Source organism: Saccopteryx bilineata, chromosome 7 (genome assembly GCF_036850765.1).
Source record: "Saccopteryx bilineata isolate mSacBil1 chromosome 7, mSacBil1_pri_phased_curated, whole genome shotgun sequence".
In the NCBI taxonomy this organism is placed as follows: Eukaryota; Metazoa; Chordata; class Mammalia; order Chiroptera; family Emballonuridae; genus Saccopteryx; species Saccopteryx bilineata.
The window spans coordinates 94,414,906-94,433,839 of record NC_089496.1 but is presented as its reverse complement, the minus strand read 5'-3'; the positions used below and the strand labels follow the sequence as shown (position 1 = coordinate 94,433,839).

At 44.1% G+C, this 18,934-nt stretch overlaps 1 protein-coding gene across 6 annotated transcripts in view; it reads left to right on the top strand.

The window, feature by feature from the left end:
• The window catches only part of SORCS1 (sortilin related VPS10 domain containing receptor 1), a 572,181-nt gene that overhangs the window by 418,644 nt on the left and 134,603 nt on the right, over nucleotides 1-18,934 (top strand). For all 6 annotated transcript variants that reach the window (XM_066238956.1, XM_066238954.1, XM_066238951.1 and 3 more), the window contains exon 6: nucleotides 10,769-10,833. In XM_066238956.1, the coding sequence (XP_066095053.1) occupies nucleotides 10,769-10,833 (65 nt within the window). The remainder of the gene's footprint in view (nucleotides 1-10,768; nucleotides 10,834-18,934) is intronic.

Sequence of the window (18,934 nt, the reverse complement as noted above, 5' to 3'; positions counted from 1 at the left end):
GGGAACATCACCCCAGAACAATAAGGTCTCGGGGTTTGATCCCCAGCCGGGGCACAGCCAATGAGTGCACAACTAAAAGGAACAATGAGTTGATGCTTCTCTCTTTCTCTCCACCCCACCTCCTGAATCAATGTAAAAAAGAAAAAGAAATAGAATTCCACAAATGCTTTTAAAATAAGCAAAGTATGAAGGAGACCAGCTGCCTTTGGACAGCCCAGGAACTGTTGTCTGTGCTATGAAGATGGCTTTAACTTCCTGTGTATCTGCCCGGTCAGTCCTTTCTGCCCTCCGGGCTTGACTGGCTGAGTCACTTTCCCTTGTCTGTTGAAGAGTTTGTAGGCAATGGACTGTCGGGGTATTTATTCAGAAGTACCAAAACCCAACAGGTAAACATGTCCTGTGTTATCATAGGCTGGGAAAGTATGGAAGAGGGTTAAACCAGCCTTCTTGGAGGACCTGGCAGTCCATTGTAGAGACTCACACTGTGTGTCTGAGGTGACTCAGGATTTATTAGTCGTTTTACAAGTAGTTACAAAGGGATCCACCTTCAATCTTAGAAGCCCTGATATGTGAGGGTCTCAACTAAACTTAACATCCAGTCTGTTTCCAATCACTAGGATGGACATGGAACTCTCCTCAGACGTTCCTAGGTTTAGGCTGCGCTGGTCACCAATACACATCTCAATCTGTTCAGGATACTATAGCAAAGGACTACAGACCAGGCAGCAGATAAATGCCAGAAATTTCTCCCTCACATTCTGGCGGCTGGGAGTCTGAGATCAGAGTACCAGTGCAGTAGGGTTCTAATGAAGGCCCTTTTTGGAGTTCCAGAGACCTGTCCTCTCCTTTTGTTCTCACATAGTAGAAGGGATAAAGGATTTCTCTGGCCTTGCTTATAAAGGCACTAATTCCATTAATCGGGGTCCCATCTGTATAACCTAATCATTCCAAAGGCCCCCACTTCCTAAAACCATCGCCTCGGAGGTTAGGTTTGAACATTTGAACTTCAGGGAGACACAAACCTTCACACCATGTCAACACATATCCTTGCAGAAAGTCTAAAGGTCTGAAGTTTTCCCATTATTTATCCCATCTTTTTACTGTAAGACACACTCATTGACTTCTGAGTTAACACTGTCTTCCCTGAGATACAAGGAGGTAAAAAGAAAAGGAATTAGAGATTTGGGTTTTTTGTTTGTTTGTTTGTTTGTTTCATGAGAAGGACCACTGGAGTGAGTCCAGAACCTGGATTAGTATTCCAAGCTTGACCTTGGGCAAGGCATTTGATCTCCTCAAGTTTTGATTTCTTTCATTGTGACATGAGGGGGTTAGGACTGGTTCATCTCTAGCACACATCATCTCTAAAGGAAGCCTTATCTCATACTGTTCATCTTTACTCTTCACAACAATATTACTTTTAAGTATTATTGTCATCATCCTTTTTACAGATGGTGCATGGAGCTGTTGAGAAATGGCAAAGCCTAGGTTCCTGTCAGATTGTATCATTTATTAACTGTATGTCCTTGGGTAGGTAAATTGTTTGCAGAGCTAACACTGAGTTTCTCTTATCACACCATTATTTTTCCCTGAATTTGTGTCATGTGTGAATTTTCTAGGCACATGGTATGTATCCTAATTCAGCTTTTTGACAGTTGATGAACAAGTCACCAATAAGGACACAGCCTCCCCTGGCCTATATGACATCAATCCCACACTTAAAATATGTCCCCAGGCCCACAGATCACCATATAAAAATGACAATTTTTTTATATAGTTAAAGCCCCTTATAGTTCACACATATAAATATTTTTTTTGTACACAACTTTCAAGAAATGTCACCATCTGATATAGTATATATTTATATTTATAAACACCCTATGTTCTCTATTGAAATGGGGGGGGGGGGAGATTGTGTTGTTTTATTCTCTGCTAAACCCTCAGCACCTAGAACTATCACTGGCACATTGTCAGTGTTCAGTAAATATTCATTGATTTCCTTCATTAAAAAATGTCATTGAGCCCTGGCCGGTTGGCTCAGCGGTAGAGCGTCGGCCTGGCGTGCAGGGAACCTGGGTTCGATTCCCGGCCAGGGCACATAGGAGAAGCGCCCATTTGCTTCTCCACCCCCACCCCTCTTTCCTCTCTGTCTCTCTCTTTCCCCTCCTATAGCCAAGGCTCCATTGAAGCAAAGATGGCCCAGGCGCTGGGGATGGCTCCTTGGCCTCTGCCCCAGGTGCTAGAGTGGCTCTGGTCACGGCAGAGCGACGCCCCGGAGGGGCAGAGTACCGCCCCCTGGTGGGCAGAGCGTTGCCCCTGGTGGGCGGGGCATGCCGGATGGATCCCGGTCGGGCGCATGTGGGAGTCTGTCTGACTGTCTCTCCCCATTTCCAGCTTCAGAAAAATACAAAAAAAAAAAAAAATGTCATTGATGTTTAATTATCTCCCCTGCTGATGTTGAGTGTGAAGGATGCCCCAGGAATCTTAAATCTAGAACAATAGTCTCGATGGTGAGTTACCCGCATTAGAACCCCAAGGGTTGTACAAGATGATTCATTGAAATGTGGGGAAAAAATTTTACAATTTCTGACTTTTGGGGGGGGGGGTTCTATTTTAGTTTCTATTTTGTGTATATCTTCTAAAGTGAATCTATATGCACTCTAGTGCATTTCTACAACTTACAACTAACATTATGTATGGGGCATGTGCTAATTTTTCTTCCCTCTCTTGATGTGTTCAAACAAACAATTTAGAGATTGACATCCTTGAAATTCTTTCCTACATTAGAATTTCTCTGGGTCAGATAGTTTCCAACAGTAAAATGCTTAGGTTCCAATTTTTTGGCGCTCATGTTTGTCTTACCTCTATGCTGGAGTTCTTGGTCCAGAGTAGAGCGAAGAAAGGGGAAGTGGGAAGATTCTCTCCACTCCTTGTCCTCTGTTAATGTGACCCCTCTCGTCCCCAGCAAGACCACCACACCTGTCTCTTCTCACTTTGAATTTAAGATCAACAGGGACACATACCACCTGGTGTCCTTGGCTATTTTTCACTGCCACAACTCTAACAGCCTAACTTTCCTAGAACTCTTAGGAAAATGGTGTCAAGGTTGTAAGTGTTCTGAGATTTGAGAATATTCCAGATCTTCTGCTCAAATAAGTTTTACACATCTCTTTATCCCTTTGTGATGTGCACACATTCACGACATCTCCTCTTACACTTTGTTTTCCAAACTGAAGAAATAGTCTGGTTTTTATTAATAGTACAGCTTTATTAATAGTGAGAGCAATGCATGCATATATCATCCTTGTAAAAGGTTTTAATATTACTAATGAGGATAATGGTCCCTTTGACTATCACGCCCAATTCCAAAGCCTCCCAGAGGTGTCTACCATGATAAATTTTGAATGAGTATCTCCAGTAGGATTTGTTTGTCTATGTGTGCTTTTTTGTTGTTGTTTTTGGTTCAAAAATAAATAATATTTTGATAAATAGGGTATTTTCATTTAATAGATTGCAATAGAGTAGTTACAGATCTTGCTCATTAATTTTATGTTCTGTCAAGGCACAGTCTCCAAGATAAATTATTGAATAAAATTAACAAGTTGTTAAAAATACATAGGATAGGATATCAACTAAAGTTTAAAAATATAAAAAGAAACCTTATTCAAAGAATATTGTGTGGCCCTGGCCAGTTGGCTCAGCGGTAGAGCATTGGCCTGGCGTGCGGGGGACCCGGGTTTGATTCCCGGCCAGGGCACATAGGAGAAGCACCCATTTGCTTCTCCACCCCACCCCCTCCTTCCTCTCTGTCTCTCTCTTCCCCTCCTGCAGCCAAGGCTCCATTGGAGCAAAGATGGCCCGGGCACTGGGGATGGCTCCTTGGCCTCTGCCCCAGGCGCTAGAGCGGCTCTGGTCGTGGCCGAGCGACGCCCTGGAGGGGCAGAGCATCGCCCCCTGGTGGGCAGAGCGTTGCCCCTGGTGGGTGTGCCGGGTGGATCCTGGTCGGGCGCATGTGGGAGTCTGTCTGTCTCTCCCCGTTTCCAGCTTCAGAAAAATACAAAAAAAAAAAGAATATTGTGAGCTCCTATTCACCCCGATCCCAAGCCCTTTGAAGATGTTAAACATATTTCTCTGTATCTCATCGGTGGCCCTGTTATTTCCGTTTGGGGATCAGGATGGTGATCTGGTCATGCGCCCCTGTGTCTATCTCATTCCTCGTCTGTATTTAGGCAAAAACAAAGACAAACAAGGGCAGGAACCCTCCAAGTGGGGAAATAAGAAGGAAACAGGAAATGCAGACAGTGGTGTAAGAAGCCAAACCATAACTTTAGAAGAGGGGAAGTTGCGAAGAGGAGGGAAACATGGCCGCTGAATGGTTTTTCTTGACCAATTTAGATCTGGCCACTTTGATATCTGGAGACACGTGTTGCTAGTTTCAAAGCATCACTCTTTGAACTTCCAGCTTTCTTTTTATCAAGCACTTTGTGCAGCAGCGTCCTCACCTCTCTAGCTTTATGCATTCCTTCATTCTGGGTCAGACACCCATTCCTTGCTTTGTGTACATGCGCTCTCTCTTCTCTTGTACTTTTTTTTGCACACTTCATATAATTAACAGTGAGGCTTTGGGTTGGGGGAATGAATGGTGACAAAATGTAGAGTTTGATGGGCTTAAAGTTGTTGGCTATGCTGATTCTCAGTAGCCACTGTACGCAGTCAAGAAACCAAGCATCTTTTTTATTTGTCTGTCATTTGTGATAGCTATCTTTATTTCTGGCAAACCAATGGGACAGTATGCAGATGAGAAGAAAGAAAGAAAGATAGCTTCTTAGTCTTAAGTTGGAGGTTAAAATGACACCTTCTGGCTGGGTTTTATGGTTTCAAGCCCATTTCCCAGAGATGGGCAGCAGATGAGACCTCAGGCTAAGTAAGCTACTTTGCTTAACAAAGAAAGTTGCGCCTGACCAGGTGGTGGTGCAGTGAATAGAGCCTTGGCCTGGGATGCGGAAAGATCCAGGTTTGAGACCCCGAGGTCGCCAGCTTGAGCACGGGCTCATCTGGTTTGAGCAAAAGCTCACCAGCTTGGACTCAAGGTCACTGGCTCGAGCAAGGGGTTACTCGGTTTGCTGAAGGCCCGTGGTCAAGGCACATATGAGAAAGCAATCAATGAACAACTAAGGTGTCGCAACGAAAAACTGATGATTGATTCTTCTCATCTCTCTCTGTTCCTGTCTGTCTGTTTCTATCTATCCCTCTCTCTGACTCTTTCTTTCTCTCTCTCTCTGTCCCTGTAAAAAAAAAAAAAAAAAGAAAAAAAAAGTTGCAGCATTAGCCAGGGCTTTCCTGATGACGTCTGTCTTGAGAGCCTACCTGGTGACAGGAGAAGGGGAAACCCTTGACTGTAGAAGAGGAGATCAGGGTACCCAGCCTCTAATAGCTGTTGCCACTTTGTTTCTTCCTTCTGTGGCAGACAGGACCACTTGCTTCTGTGGGCTTTGTTTATGAAGAGAAATGTTCCCCATAAAACAGAATGGGGGGAAGGCAGGTGTCTGCAGTGCCCCAGCCTTCAGTCCCCTGCAGAAGCCCCCTCATTCCTCCCTGTGCCATTTCCTGCTGATCTAACTCCGAGTAGCAGTTGCTCTCCCGTCGCCATGTTTATTTTTAATACTCGCTCTGCAGTTATCTATATCAGGACATTTTGTGGCTCCCCAGAAGTTATTGAGCACTATATTAAACTGCTATAGACTCAGAGAAAAATGTCAGGAGAATGATAAACTAGTGACATTTCTGAATTTCTCTGCAGAAAGCATCTACAAAGACTGCATTTGGTTGATCGTATTTCAGAAGGCTGATGTGTGTTGCTAACATCACCATGGACTGTATGGGGGGCGGTATTTGCATTCTTGACTTTGTAATCTTAAAATCTTATTCAAAAATGGCTCCTAAGTGGGTGAACTCCACCTGAAGGTCCTGGAAGTGTAGATGCCGGAGGCTGGCTTGGCCTTGTTTTCATCAGTAGAGCTGTATCTAGCGTGACCTGAGGGCCTTCACCTTGCACCTTGGCTGGACAGGGAGGTCTACACATTGATGGGGGGAGCCCACTTCTTCTTTTCAGCTGTTTATAAGCTTCCACACTTACCTTTCTTCAGTGGCATCCCATGGCTTTTAGCATCAAATACAAAACCTTAATGTGATGCCCACAGTGCCTCTGCCTAACTCTTTTATCTTCTACTGCTCTACTTTGAAAACATTAGATCCACCCTACTGACTTACTGGTCGATGCCTGTATGGGTCATTCTTTCTCTCACCTAGAACATTTATTTATTTATTTATTTATCCCTTGAAGTAAGAAGCAGGGAGGCAGAAAGACAGACTCCCGCATGTGCCCGACCGAGATCCACCCAGCATGTCCACCAGGGGGCGATGCTATGCCCATCTGGGCCATTGCTTTGTTGCAACCAGAGTGATTCTAGCACCTGAGCCATATTCAGTGCCTGGGCCACCTTTGCTCCAATGGAGCCTTGGCTACAGGAGGTCAAGAGAGAAATAGAGAGGAAGGAGAGGGGGAAGGAGGAAGAAACAAATGGGTGCTTCTCCTGTGTGCCCTGGCCAGGAATCGAACTCAGGACTTCCATACACTGGCCGATGCTCTACCACTGAGCCAACCGGCCAGGGCCTGACCTAGGCTTTTTTTCCTGCTATTTATCTCTAAATAGAATGCTCTCCAACTCCGTCTATCTCTTGATCTTCGTAATTATTGCATATTTTTGAAGGTTCAGTCCATTTACTCTACAGGCCTCCTATACCTCCCTTCTCTCTCAGCTCTCTATCTGCAGGTGGAAGGACAGCAATCCTATGTCTTCAGAGAGCACCTTGAATATTAGAGCCTCATTGGATGCCTCTTCCCTAGCTTTAAAGCTCCCAGGGGCAGGGAATCTGTAGCCCATGTTCCTATCACATAATAGGGCATTGAGATGTTTCACTGAATAAATTGTTTTATTTATTCATGTACTTGGCTGTTGACTTTTTTTGTCTATTGATTTATGATGATTAATCATTTCTGCTAATGGTGTACCCATGATATCCCAAGAAGCTTTTATTACCAACATTAATTTTAATTTTGAGATGAGTATTAATATTCTCCATCTATCTCCTGAAATAAGAAAGGAAAGAAGAGAAGGAAGAAATGAGATGCATTTCTGAGCCCTTGCTATGTGCCAGAAATCTGCTAAGTGCTTTAAGGATGTATAATCTAGGAAAACTTATTTAGCTTTATTTTTATACATAAGAAAAATATCCAAGTACAGAAATGTTAAATAACTTGCCAAATGTCACACATACAGATAAGTTGATTAATGCTGATATGACTGGTTGTGCTCTCTCTTTTATCCCCCCCAAAATTAGTAAACATTCGTTGAATATATACCCATGGTGGACTTAGTGCCTGCATGTAGGTTCAGAAAAGTTTGAGCTTGTCCTTGAATAAGAGGGACAGACAAATGAGTCACAAGTTGAAACCTGGCCTCATTTATGCTATGCAAATATATGCTCTTGGTTCTCAAAGTGTCAGAAGTGAACCAGCTTAGCTTAAGTGGCACCCCTACTGGGAAGTCTATTTTCAACTTCACTCAGCTGCAGCTGAGTTGCTGCAGACTGTAAGTGTTAACAAGGCAGAAGAGGGTAAGAGGGCTTTCTAGACACAGACACAAGTATGTGCAAAGGCCTGAAGACTTCTCTTCCCTTCTGTCAAGTTCAGTTCAGGAAGGGAATCCATCCTCTCACTTAGACTTAAAGACAATATAAAGATACATAAGATACAGCCACCCTATTGTTTTTTTTTATATCATTGAATTTTTCCTCTCCTCTTTATGGAGAGGTTCTTTATGAGTTCCAGAAGATGAACCCAATATATCAGATGCATAGTAAATACTGACTGGTGTAAAAATGTTATCTCTGTATTTATGAAGGAAACCTTATTCTCCATGCTCTGGTAAGCACAGACAACTTGCTGATAACAAGGAGCACCTGCCTTTTCGGAGTTCAGAGAAATAAGAATTTATGCAGAGAGATCCAGCAGACCGTTATGTACTGTGACAGGTAGTGTGTACAGGGCCACCTAGGAGCACAAAGCAGAGGCGCCCAAGACTTCATGCTTATTAGCAGAAGACAAATGTACTGGCTAGAGATACTGGAAGCCATTATCTTGTGTGTTTGTGCGCACGCGCGCGTGTGGTGTGTGTGTGTGTGTGTGTGTGTGTGTGTGTGTGACAGAGAGAAGAACAGATAAGGACAGACAGGCAAGAAGGGAGATGAGAAGCATCAATTCTTCGTTGCATCTCCTTAGTTGTTCATTGATTGCTTTCTCATATGTGCCTTGACCAGGGGGGCTACAGCAGAGCAAGTGACCCCTTGCTCGAGCCAGCGACCTTGGGCTTTAAATCAGCAACCATGGGGCCTTGTCTATGATCCCATGCTGAAATTAGCAACCCTGCACTCAAGCTGGTGAGCCCATGCTCAAGCCTGCAACCTCAGGGTTTTGAACCTGGGTCCTCTGCATCCCAGTCCAATGCTCTATTCACTGCACCACTGCCTGGTCATTCTTGAGAACTCACTCTGAAACCAAAATCAAGATAATATTTTGGATTAAACATTATGTTTAAGCTGTTTATCTTTGATTTACTATAATTTCTGAGCATTATTGAGATATAATTGACAAACAGAAGTATAATATCTTATTAGTAAATATGTTTATGTTTAATAAATATAGCGATATCCCTCTCTTGCTTCTTTCTCTGCTTCTTCCCTTCCTTTCCTCATCCCTTCATTCATTTGTGGTGTGTGTGTGAGTGTGCACGTGTGTGCACGTGCACATGCCTGTTGGGGATAAAGCGACTTTTATCTAGGAAAGACAAATTATTATAATGAACTGTTACAGGATTTATGTAACAATAAATATTGTTGGTAGGAGGAGAATAATTTTCCTGGTGTAACTGGTAAATATTCAGTGGAGGAAGTGACTTTTCAGATGTATCTTAAAGTAAGAGTCAAAAACAATTAGGGGAAACTGGAGAAGAACATCTCACACTGAAGACAGATACTCCCTGAGTCTTAGAGAGGTCTGGGAAGCAGTGGGCACTTCTGGGAAATCACCAATCCTGCGGTGTGCCAGGAGATGGGACAGCAGAGGCCAAGTGTGACCCGTGAGGTAAGGCTTTGGGCACTACCCAGAGTCCCGACACACTAAGTGTGAGAAGTCTTTTGAACATCTGTATTTTCTCACACAGTTTTGATGTCTGGGCTCAGGGCAGGCAGAGGCACCCATTTGGAGGCATGTGACTATTTCCATGTAGAAATAAAACAAATTAAATGAAACTTCTGCAGATCCTGATGAAAACAAATTATAGACTGTCCCAAGTTTAATTAATCTGTCCATAGAGAAGTCTTAGAGATATACAGTGTGTCCGTAAAGTCATGGTGCACTTTTGACTGGTCACAGGAAAGCAACAAAAGTGATGGAAATGTGAAATCTGCACCAAATAAAAGGAAAACTCTCCCAGTTTCATACCTATTCAGTGCTGTTCGATGTGGGCTCACACACAGACTTTTTAGGGCTCCTTAGGTAGCTATCCCGTATAGCCTCTACAGACTCATCACTGACTGATGGCCTACCAGAACGGGGTTTCTCCACCAAACTGCCGGTTTCCTTCAACTGCTTATCCCACCAAGTAATGTTATTCCTATGTGGTGGCGCTTCGTTATAAACGTGCCGATATTTACGTTGCACTTTGGTCACGGATTCAAATTTAGCGAGCCACAGAACACACTGAACTTTCCTCTGTACCGTCCACATCTCGAATGACATGGCCGTGGGCTGTTCCGCTGTATACACGGTGTTACGTCATCATCTGCACATGTGCACATGCTGCCACATCATCCTACAGAAACTGGGAGGGTATTCCTTTTATTTGGTGCAGATTTCACATTTCTATTGTCTTTTGTTGCTTTCCTGTGACTGGTCAAAAGTGCACCATGACTTTACGGACACACTGTGGTATGATCGCCCAGTGATTTATGCAACAGAATAATTATTTTCTATTTCATATGGCTCTCTGTAAGATGATACTACATCATCATATGTACCTCCAAGACATTTTAAATAGACTTTTATTTTATTTACACACACAGTTTTAAGCACATACCATAGAGGCACATCTGTGTTTTTCGCTAAGATTGGTTCAACCGTACAGAGAATGGTCATTCTTTGCTCTCCTGGCCACAGTATGCAAATAAACCGTGGGTCACATGGTTTATTTTCATAGTTCATAGGGCAGCAGTGTCAGCTCTTCAAGTTTCAGAGGAAAGAATTAATTAGATCAGTTGGCTATGTAATCACTGCTTGGGTCACCCAACTAAAACAACTTGCCTGGCATCCACTTGCTGAGTCATGCAGGTTTACTAACTGTATCATCAGTGAGATTGTTGCAGGACAACATGTGCATGAGTAGGACTTATCTGAAAGTCTGAGTTAATAACACACCATATGTTTGCCAGAGTCGAGTCTGGCCTCCACCAAATAAAGTTTTCCTTATTGATATTACGTGAAGTGGAAATTGTACTATCAGGCTTTATAAACAAATACAGTAGATGTATTCCCAGGATGATGGTTTTAGAATCTTGGGGACATTAATAGTCTGTGGGCTCCCCTCTCTTTCCTGAAGGCACGTGTGAAGTCACTCAATTTGATGTTCTTTTCATGTTTTGTCACCTTTTTTAGGTCTGTGATGGGATCAAACAAGGAGCCAGATCTTGTGCATCTTGAGGCCAGAACAGTGGATGGTCGTAAGTAAATCGAGTTTTCCACGATGTTCACAGTGACATTAGTTTTATCAATCTTGTGAACCACATCTGTGTTCAGGAAAACCACTGGCAATAATGCAAGTCATTTGGGCACAATGACTTGTTCTTAGTGATTCAGAATTGTCCTAATAATATTCGACACTTCACATTCAATCAAGGGGTTTTTCTTTCCAGACAATGAGGAAATTCAAAATTCCTTATTTCTACTGTGTTTTGTTGTTGTTGTTGCTGCTGCTGGTTTCTTTTGATCTGTTTCCCAGTTTCCTTGTTTCATCAGATGTCATCCAGGCAGTGCCGCTCTGTCACTGCCTTGTTTGGAGATAACACGTAGCACCTAGAAAGCACACGTGAGAGGAGAATCAGCCTGTGTCCCCAGGATAAGCAGTGGGGGAGGGGGAAGTCTGCTGCTGGGTCAGTTGTTCACCTTTGGTGTTCAGACAGCCCTAGGTAGGCTGTATGCAGTGAAGGACTACACTTCAGATAGAGACTGTGGCTTTAGGTACATGGTATAGAGGAAAGCAAGGTGCAAAGCCAGAACTTAAACTCCTGTCTGAAAAAATCAGAAGTATGTTCGCTGTGTGACCTCGAAAAATCTACTTAAACTATTTATGCCTCGGTTTCTTCACTGTAAATTAAATAAGGTAGCAACAATGTGTCCTATAGCGAATAACATTTACTGAACACTTACCCTGGACCAAGAATTATGCTAAATACTTTATATACTTGATCGCAAAAAATCCTCACAATTTGTAGGTTGATATTTCCATTTTACAGATGAAGAAACCAAGTCATGAAAGTTTAAGTAGCATATTTAAACAACAACAATATAAGTTTCCTTCTCCTTCTTTGGTCTAGACAATCTCCTTTCTGGTCTTAGAGTTAATAAGGTACCACTAGACCTGAGATTGGGCACTAAAGATGAAAAGGAAGAAGGCAAAAGAGAAAGTGTTTAGAAGAAAAAGGGACAAGGACAGAAGAGACGGGGCAAGAAAGTGATCCCAAACGTAGAGGAGAGAAAGAGAATGAACTGTCCAGTTACTGGAGCAATGAGGCTGTTAGAGGTTGTCCAGTACTGAGCCAGAGAGATAATCCAATTATGCAGACATTCTGTTTCAAGGATATTTCTCACAATTCAAAAGCTTGCTCAGCACTGGCACCTACGCCTGGCTGTTTGTCCCCAGCTCCTCTGAACGCAAAGGCAGCAATACCTTTACTTGACCAGCTGACAGCTCAGAGAAGGTCACCAGTCACCCCTGCAGCCCAGACTCCAGAAATCACACGTACTCCGCTACTATGCACACACCATGAAAGTCTTCATCTCTATATGTTTTGCTTCCTGTTTGGAGAATGACTGTAATCTTTGGCAGAATCAGTGGAAGGAGGGATCAGGGTCCAAGGTGACCATCACCTTCCTCCTGTAGAAACTCAGGCAGGGCTGCGGCGTGCCACGTCTGTGCCCCTGCACAGGACCCGCCACGGGGTGAGAGCAAGAGCAGAGCTTCTTTGCTACTTCCTCACAGTGGTGGCAATGCCTCCCTTTACCTGGAGCTCATTATGTTATCTTGGCTCCCACGGTTCCCATCTCACTTCACGATAGCCAGAGCAGTCCTTTCCTAGCGTAGAAGCCACCGTGCCATCTGTTGGGAGCTTTGATTTATTTCCCATGGCTCTGGCGAGAAAGGACCTTGTTCTCACCTTGACCAATGGCTGCAGCGTAAGCTGGCGCCTGCGCATTTCCTCGGCCTCGTGCACTCGTCCGTCCTCACTCCTTGCCTGCAGGCCTTTGACTTTGCTTTCAGTTCTTGGAACATGCAGGGTTCTAGGTCTCAGCAGAAAGCTCAGATGACTGCTGCTTCCTCTCCCTGGAGTGCTCTCCTCTTCCTGCATCTCTCTTCCCTGATGAGTTCAGTGTGCATTCATCAGTGTGAGTGGTTCAGATCTCATTTCTATTTTTTTTTTACTTTTAATTTTGAAATAATTTTAGACTCACGTAAACATTGCAAGAAATAGTGGAGTTCTCCTCTACTTTTCATCCAGCTTTCCCCGAAGAGAGCATTCAATAAAAGTGCAGAACTAGAAGAACAAACTCCAGGAAAGTGTCATTTCATAGGTGAAATCTGTCTTGGACTCCCAATCTAAACCAGTTTCTGAATTCATTTGCTTTCATCCAGCTCTGTGTTTTTCTCTGTTGTGCTCATCTCGGTTTGAAGTTGCACATTCCTTTGACACGATTATTTGATCACTATGCTTTGTCGCCCCTAGTATGTGCTGTGGGTACTGGGGCCATGCGTACCTGTGTGCAATAGTCTGCCTCCAGCACATGCCAAATATGAGCTTCATAACATATTTATTCAATGAACGCATGCATAGCTGACGGAGCGTCAGGGTTACCAGCTGGCAACCTAACCTCACTTACCAGGTGGTCTAAAATTTTTCAGCATTCCATCTCAAACATGCATATGACCCACCTAGGGACCTGGTTAAAATGTAAATTCTGATTCAGGAGGAGCCCCTGGGTCTGCATTCCTAACAAGCTCCCAAGTCAAGTGGACGATGCTGGCCTGCAGAACATCCCATAATAAAAACTAATGAAAGAGGCCCTGGCCGGTTGGCTCAGTAGTAGAGCGTCAGCCTGGCATGCAGGAGTCCTGGGTTCGATTCCCAGCCAGGGCACACAGGAGAAGCGCCCATCTGCTTCTCCACCCCTCCCCCTCTCCTTCCTCTCTGTCTCTCTCTTTCCCTCCCACAGTCAAAGCTCCATCGAAGCAAAAAGTTGGCCCAGGCGCTGAGGATGGCTCTGTGGCCTCTGCCTCAGGCACTAGAATGGCTCTGGTTGCAACAGAGCAACGCCCCAGCTGGGCAGAGCATCGCCCCCTGGTGGGCATGCTGGGTGGATCCTGGTCAGGCGCATGCGGGAGTCTGTCTGACTGCCTCCCCGTTTCCAACTTCAGAAAAATACAAAAGAAAAAAAAAAAAAAGAAAGAATACTAATGAAAGAGCTGTAGGGTTTGTCTCCCATGACCACACCCCTTATTTGGAAAGCATTGGTTGGAATTGGTAGCACCCCAGATCGCTTCTGTTTCTGAGCTTTGGGGACCGCTGCTGCTCTCTGGCTTGTGGGTTGTAATGCACATCACCCCATATCCTGAGAACAAGGCCATCACTTTTCCTGATCTGCACTTTATTTTTTCACCCAACATTATTCCTCTGTTCCCTGCAGGCATGGAGGTTGATAATGCCAAACTGTCATCTCGGGCTCAGCTTACACAAGGCATGAAATATATCAGTTCTAATTTTATTTATATTTTACTTTTTTTGCAAAGGCAGCATCTTCAGAAACTACCCAAGAGTGAAAATTCAATAAAAGGATTTAATTTGAAAAGTTATCCCTGTCAAAACAAAACAGAAGAAAAAAATTACCTACCAATTGAAGTAAAGGATCTTAGCATAATGCCTGACCTGGGTATATAAAAAAAGATGTTTCTCGGTATCATGTCCTCCTCCCTCCCTCCTTCTCTCTCTCTCTCTTTCTCTATATTTCTCTCTCCAACATAGTAATGTGGCTCCAAGTAAAAGAAACAGAGAGGAGGAGGAGGAGGAGAGAATGAAAGAACAGAGAGACGGGTTCAATTCCTGGCCAGGGCACACAGGAGAAGCGCCCATTTGCTTCTCCACCCCTCCCCCTCTCCTTCCTCTCTGTCTCTCTCTTCCCCTCCCTGCAGCCAAGGCTCCATTGGAGCAAAGATGGCCCGGGCGCTGGGGATGGCTCTGTGGCCTCTGCCTCAGGCACTAGAGTGGCTCTGGTCGCAACATGGCGACGCCCAGGATGGGCAGAGCATCGCCCCATGGTGGGCGTGCTGGGTGGATCCCGGTCGGGCGCATGTGGGAGTCTGTCTGACTGTCTCTCCCTGTTTCCAGCTTCAGAAAAATGAAAAAAAAAAAAAAAAAGAAAGAAAGAAAGAGCAGAGAGAGCTCAGGGTAAGTCGCAAGGTGCCAGCCAATGAAGCTGGGAGTATATTTCAAATTTAGGCTTCCGGTTGATCAGTTGCCCCTAGAATTCCCATATCTGTACATTTTCCCTTTCCCCCCTCCCTCACTGAAATCCCTCTTCTCTCTTTATTATTATTTGTCTATTTCCCCATGTATAAGACGCACCCTTTTTTGAAAAATTTGGGGTCTAAAAAGCGGATGCGTCTTACACAGTGGCTGTGGCATTTCAAATGCCGTGGATGGAACTGAGGGTGAGGCAATATATGAAGACAGTGATTCATCATCAGACACAGGTGAGGACAAGCTAATGGATGGAAGTTTTGACCATCATGAGGAGTTGTGTGAGTTTTATGATGAATAAAACTTGATTCAATAACTTTGTGTAATAACATTTTAAAAAAATTTGGGCCCCCAAATAATGGTGCATCTTATACATGGGAGTATCTTATACGTGGGGAAATATGGTAGTAAAATATTTAAGTATGTGGAACCTATTGTTTATATTCTAAGGCATACATCTTGTAGGGGATAATGCAAAAATTATATAAAACATTTTTACTTTGAAGAGGGATTTTTTTTGTCTGATTTTAATGGGTTTAGGAATTGTGTAGCCAAGGCTCTGAGACGTCTGACACACTAACAGTCCCTCACTAGCTTACTTGGCTCCTCCCCATGGGACAGGTTGCAAATGCTTATCTGGGTTTGTTATTCAAAGTTCAGTGTTTTTTTTTTGTTTTGTTTTGTTTTTTCATTTTTTCTGAAGCTGGAAACGGGAGAGACAGTCAGACAGACTCCCACATGCGCCCGACCGGGATCCACCCGGCACGCCCACCAGGGGCGACGCTCTGCCCACCAGGGGGCGATAATCTGCCCATCCTGGGCGTCGCCATGTTGCGACCAGAGCCACTCTAGCGCCTGGGGCAGAGGCCACAGAGCCATCCCCAGTGCCTGGGCCATCTTTGCTCCAATGGAGCCTTGGCTGCAGGGAGGGGAAGAGAGAGACAGAGAGGAAAGCGCGGCGGAGGGGTGGAGAAGCAAATGGGCGCTTCTCCCGTGTGCCCTGGCCGGGAATCGAACCCGGGTCCTCCGCACGCTAGGCCGACGCTCTACCGCTGAGCCAACCGGCCAGGGCCTCAAAGTTCAGTTTTAGTCTCATTTCAAAACCTCTGTCGATGACATTTTATAGTTACTGTCTGTTTCATTTGAAGTCCCATATTTGAGGGGAGGTAAGCTCTGGGAAGCTTTTGCCCTGAGGGTCTATGGCTGGCAGAGATGGTTCTTGCCAGTGGTGTTGTGAAACCTGGATGTGCTGTAGTTGACAGTTGTGGCAAGGGTGTGATTCTTTATCAGATTACCTCTGTCTCAGGAGGCAAGCTGAACAGAGCAACCTCCATCACAGTCAATCACAGAGGGGTCCTTACGGGAAAATTTTAAACATATTTATTGAATGTGGCATTTGTTGTTGGCCCCCACATTCAACTGAGGACAAACTGATAGGTCCTTGTCCAGGAAACAGATGCTTTAATGTTTGCAAATCACGTGTGTGTGTGTGTGTGTGTGTGTGTGTCAATATGTCTACACCCACACACTGTATGTCCCCAGGACAGTAAAACTGCTGCCCAGAGCATGTAAGAAGTAAAAAGGGATCCTGCATTTTACTGATTTACCTAATATAGGCAGGTTTGTATATGAGTGTGTCATGTACACAGTTACAGAGAAAGTAGTGATCAAACTGTCGGATTTGAAGCTTTGTAAAAAATTGTGTCCTGTTTAATTTTGATACTTTGTACAAAACCTCAGCTCAGACTATACAGTGAGACACACATATATTTATTAAGTCAACAAACATTAACATTAAAATGCGTTGACTTAATACATATATGTGTGTCTCACTGTATAGTCATGTTTTTTTGTAAAGTAGGGCCTTTCACCCTAGGGTTTTAATCATAGAGTCTATAGCATTCTATGGGGCTAATGGATGAGTGTAAAAAATACACTAACTCCCTGAATTTTTGTGCCATATGGTGTGTGTGTGCGTGTGTGTGTGTGTCTGTGTGATTTTAGAGAAAAAGAACCTAACTTTTTTTTTTAATTTAAAAAAAAACTTTTTTTTTACTTTTATTAATTTTTAGAAGGAGAGAGAATGAGAGAGAGAGAGAGAAGGGGGAGGGAGGAGCAGGAAGCATCAACTCCTATATGTGCCTTGACCAGGTAAGCCCAGGGTTTTGAACAGGTGACCTCAGCATTCCAGGTCGATGCTTTATCCACTGCGCCACCACAGGTCAGGCCAGAACCTAACTTTTATCAGAAGTCTCCACATGACAATTACACATGGATGTATGATTCTACATTTATGCTCCTCTGTAAACATCGTCCCAAGTTTGACCTTTTTCACTTCCCAAAATGAAAGGCCCAACTGGTGATTTGTATGTTTCTGTACTGGTGATGATCCACACCAGGTAGGACAGGGGACAGGAGTCAATTCCTGGCCTGAGGGTCTATTGGCATGACTAAGTAACCTTATAACAGCTTGCCCCCAAACTAATCTCTTTACTAGGGAAAACAACCACTGCCCTTTACCCAATTGTGAAACCAAAACTCTTCCTGAAATGAATCTCAAAGGAGAATTTCACCAGCTAAAATAAAAGGAAACTCACAACTCCATGTAACCATCATCCCACTAATGTTGGTCTTGAGTGAGAGTATTTCTACTTCCCATCTCCCAGCCCTCCAATCCAATGTCTATATACTAAGTGGCACCCGGATCAATACCTGGATAGGGCGAGCGTCGCTGAGCTGCTGGAGGGAGGTGACGTAGCCCTCAGCTCTCCCCTGCCCTCCGGAAATCAGCCAGCGGGCGTTTCGTTGGAGTTGTTACTATAAGCGTGGGTTACTTTTATACCAACAACAGGGGCGCCGACAATGTAAAGGGTAAGTCGCACTCAAGTACAGCCAGGGCTAAAACAGCTAAATGTGTATGTTTTTGCACATAGACACACGCTCATAAATGCACATGTTGTAAAGCCATTATGGCAAATGCAGTGTGAGTGAATACAACAACAAGTTAAAAATTGTTTTGTATCAGCACATGTAAATTTAGCCACATCATGGCGAATTGCTACCCAATTCCCACGATGCAGCCAACTCTGACCTAGTCACTTATCTTGTGAATAGATATATAGCTGTTAGGCTGTTTCGAACAGTGCTGACAGACGCACACATCCATACATATTGCTTATGTGGTTAGTGAGCATTCTCACTTATACCAGGAGCAAGCACTGCTGAACGAGAAGGTACTAAAACCCTGGGTTTGAAAGTATATATATTTTAAGTTTCCCTAGATGACGGCACATTGCCCTCTGAAACACTTGCATCATTGCACGCTCTCTCAAGATGAGAATGTGTGTCTGCAAGCTCTCGCTCACCCAGGACATTATGAAGGATTTCTTTAAACATAATTCCTCTGCTGAGCAAAACGGAGGGCATTATTCATATTGTTTTAATATGCATTTATTGAGTTAGGAATGAAGTTAAGAATTTTTTTTTCTTTGCTATTTGTATCTCCTCTCCAGTGAACCTGCAAAAGATACCAACTCTCGTTAATGTTCTAGATAAGATGGATACTTTGGCGTTTATATAAAAATTGAAAAATATCAAGGTTGTCGCCCCCACTCCAGAGTCCCATTGCTAGAACGCAAAATGACGTTATTAGACCCCACATTTCAGAGTCTCCGTTTACCTCCATTTTCAATCAGTTAGTTTATTCAGAGCTTCTAGGGGAGAGGTTAGGGGTTTGCGTTTCCGCTCAGCTTCAGGCTGTGCGGCCCGGCATGTGCCACCACATGGGCACATGCATTCTCGCCTCTCTCCGCCTGTCCTTGGGTCAGGCATCAGGGATTAGCTTGGACAGGGGCGCTTTGCTTTTCTCTCCAGCAATGTCATTTTGACCTCGTTTTCCATACTGCAGAAGTCTCGAGGTTTCGACTATTCCTGATTTAGTAGCCCAAAGACAACGCTGAAAACCAGCCGGAGAAGCGTGAACAGGTAGCATGGGCTTCTGCACACAGTGATGGACAAGCCGAGGGACTGCATG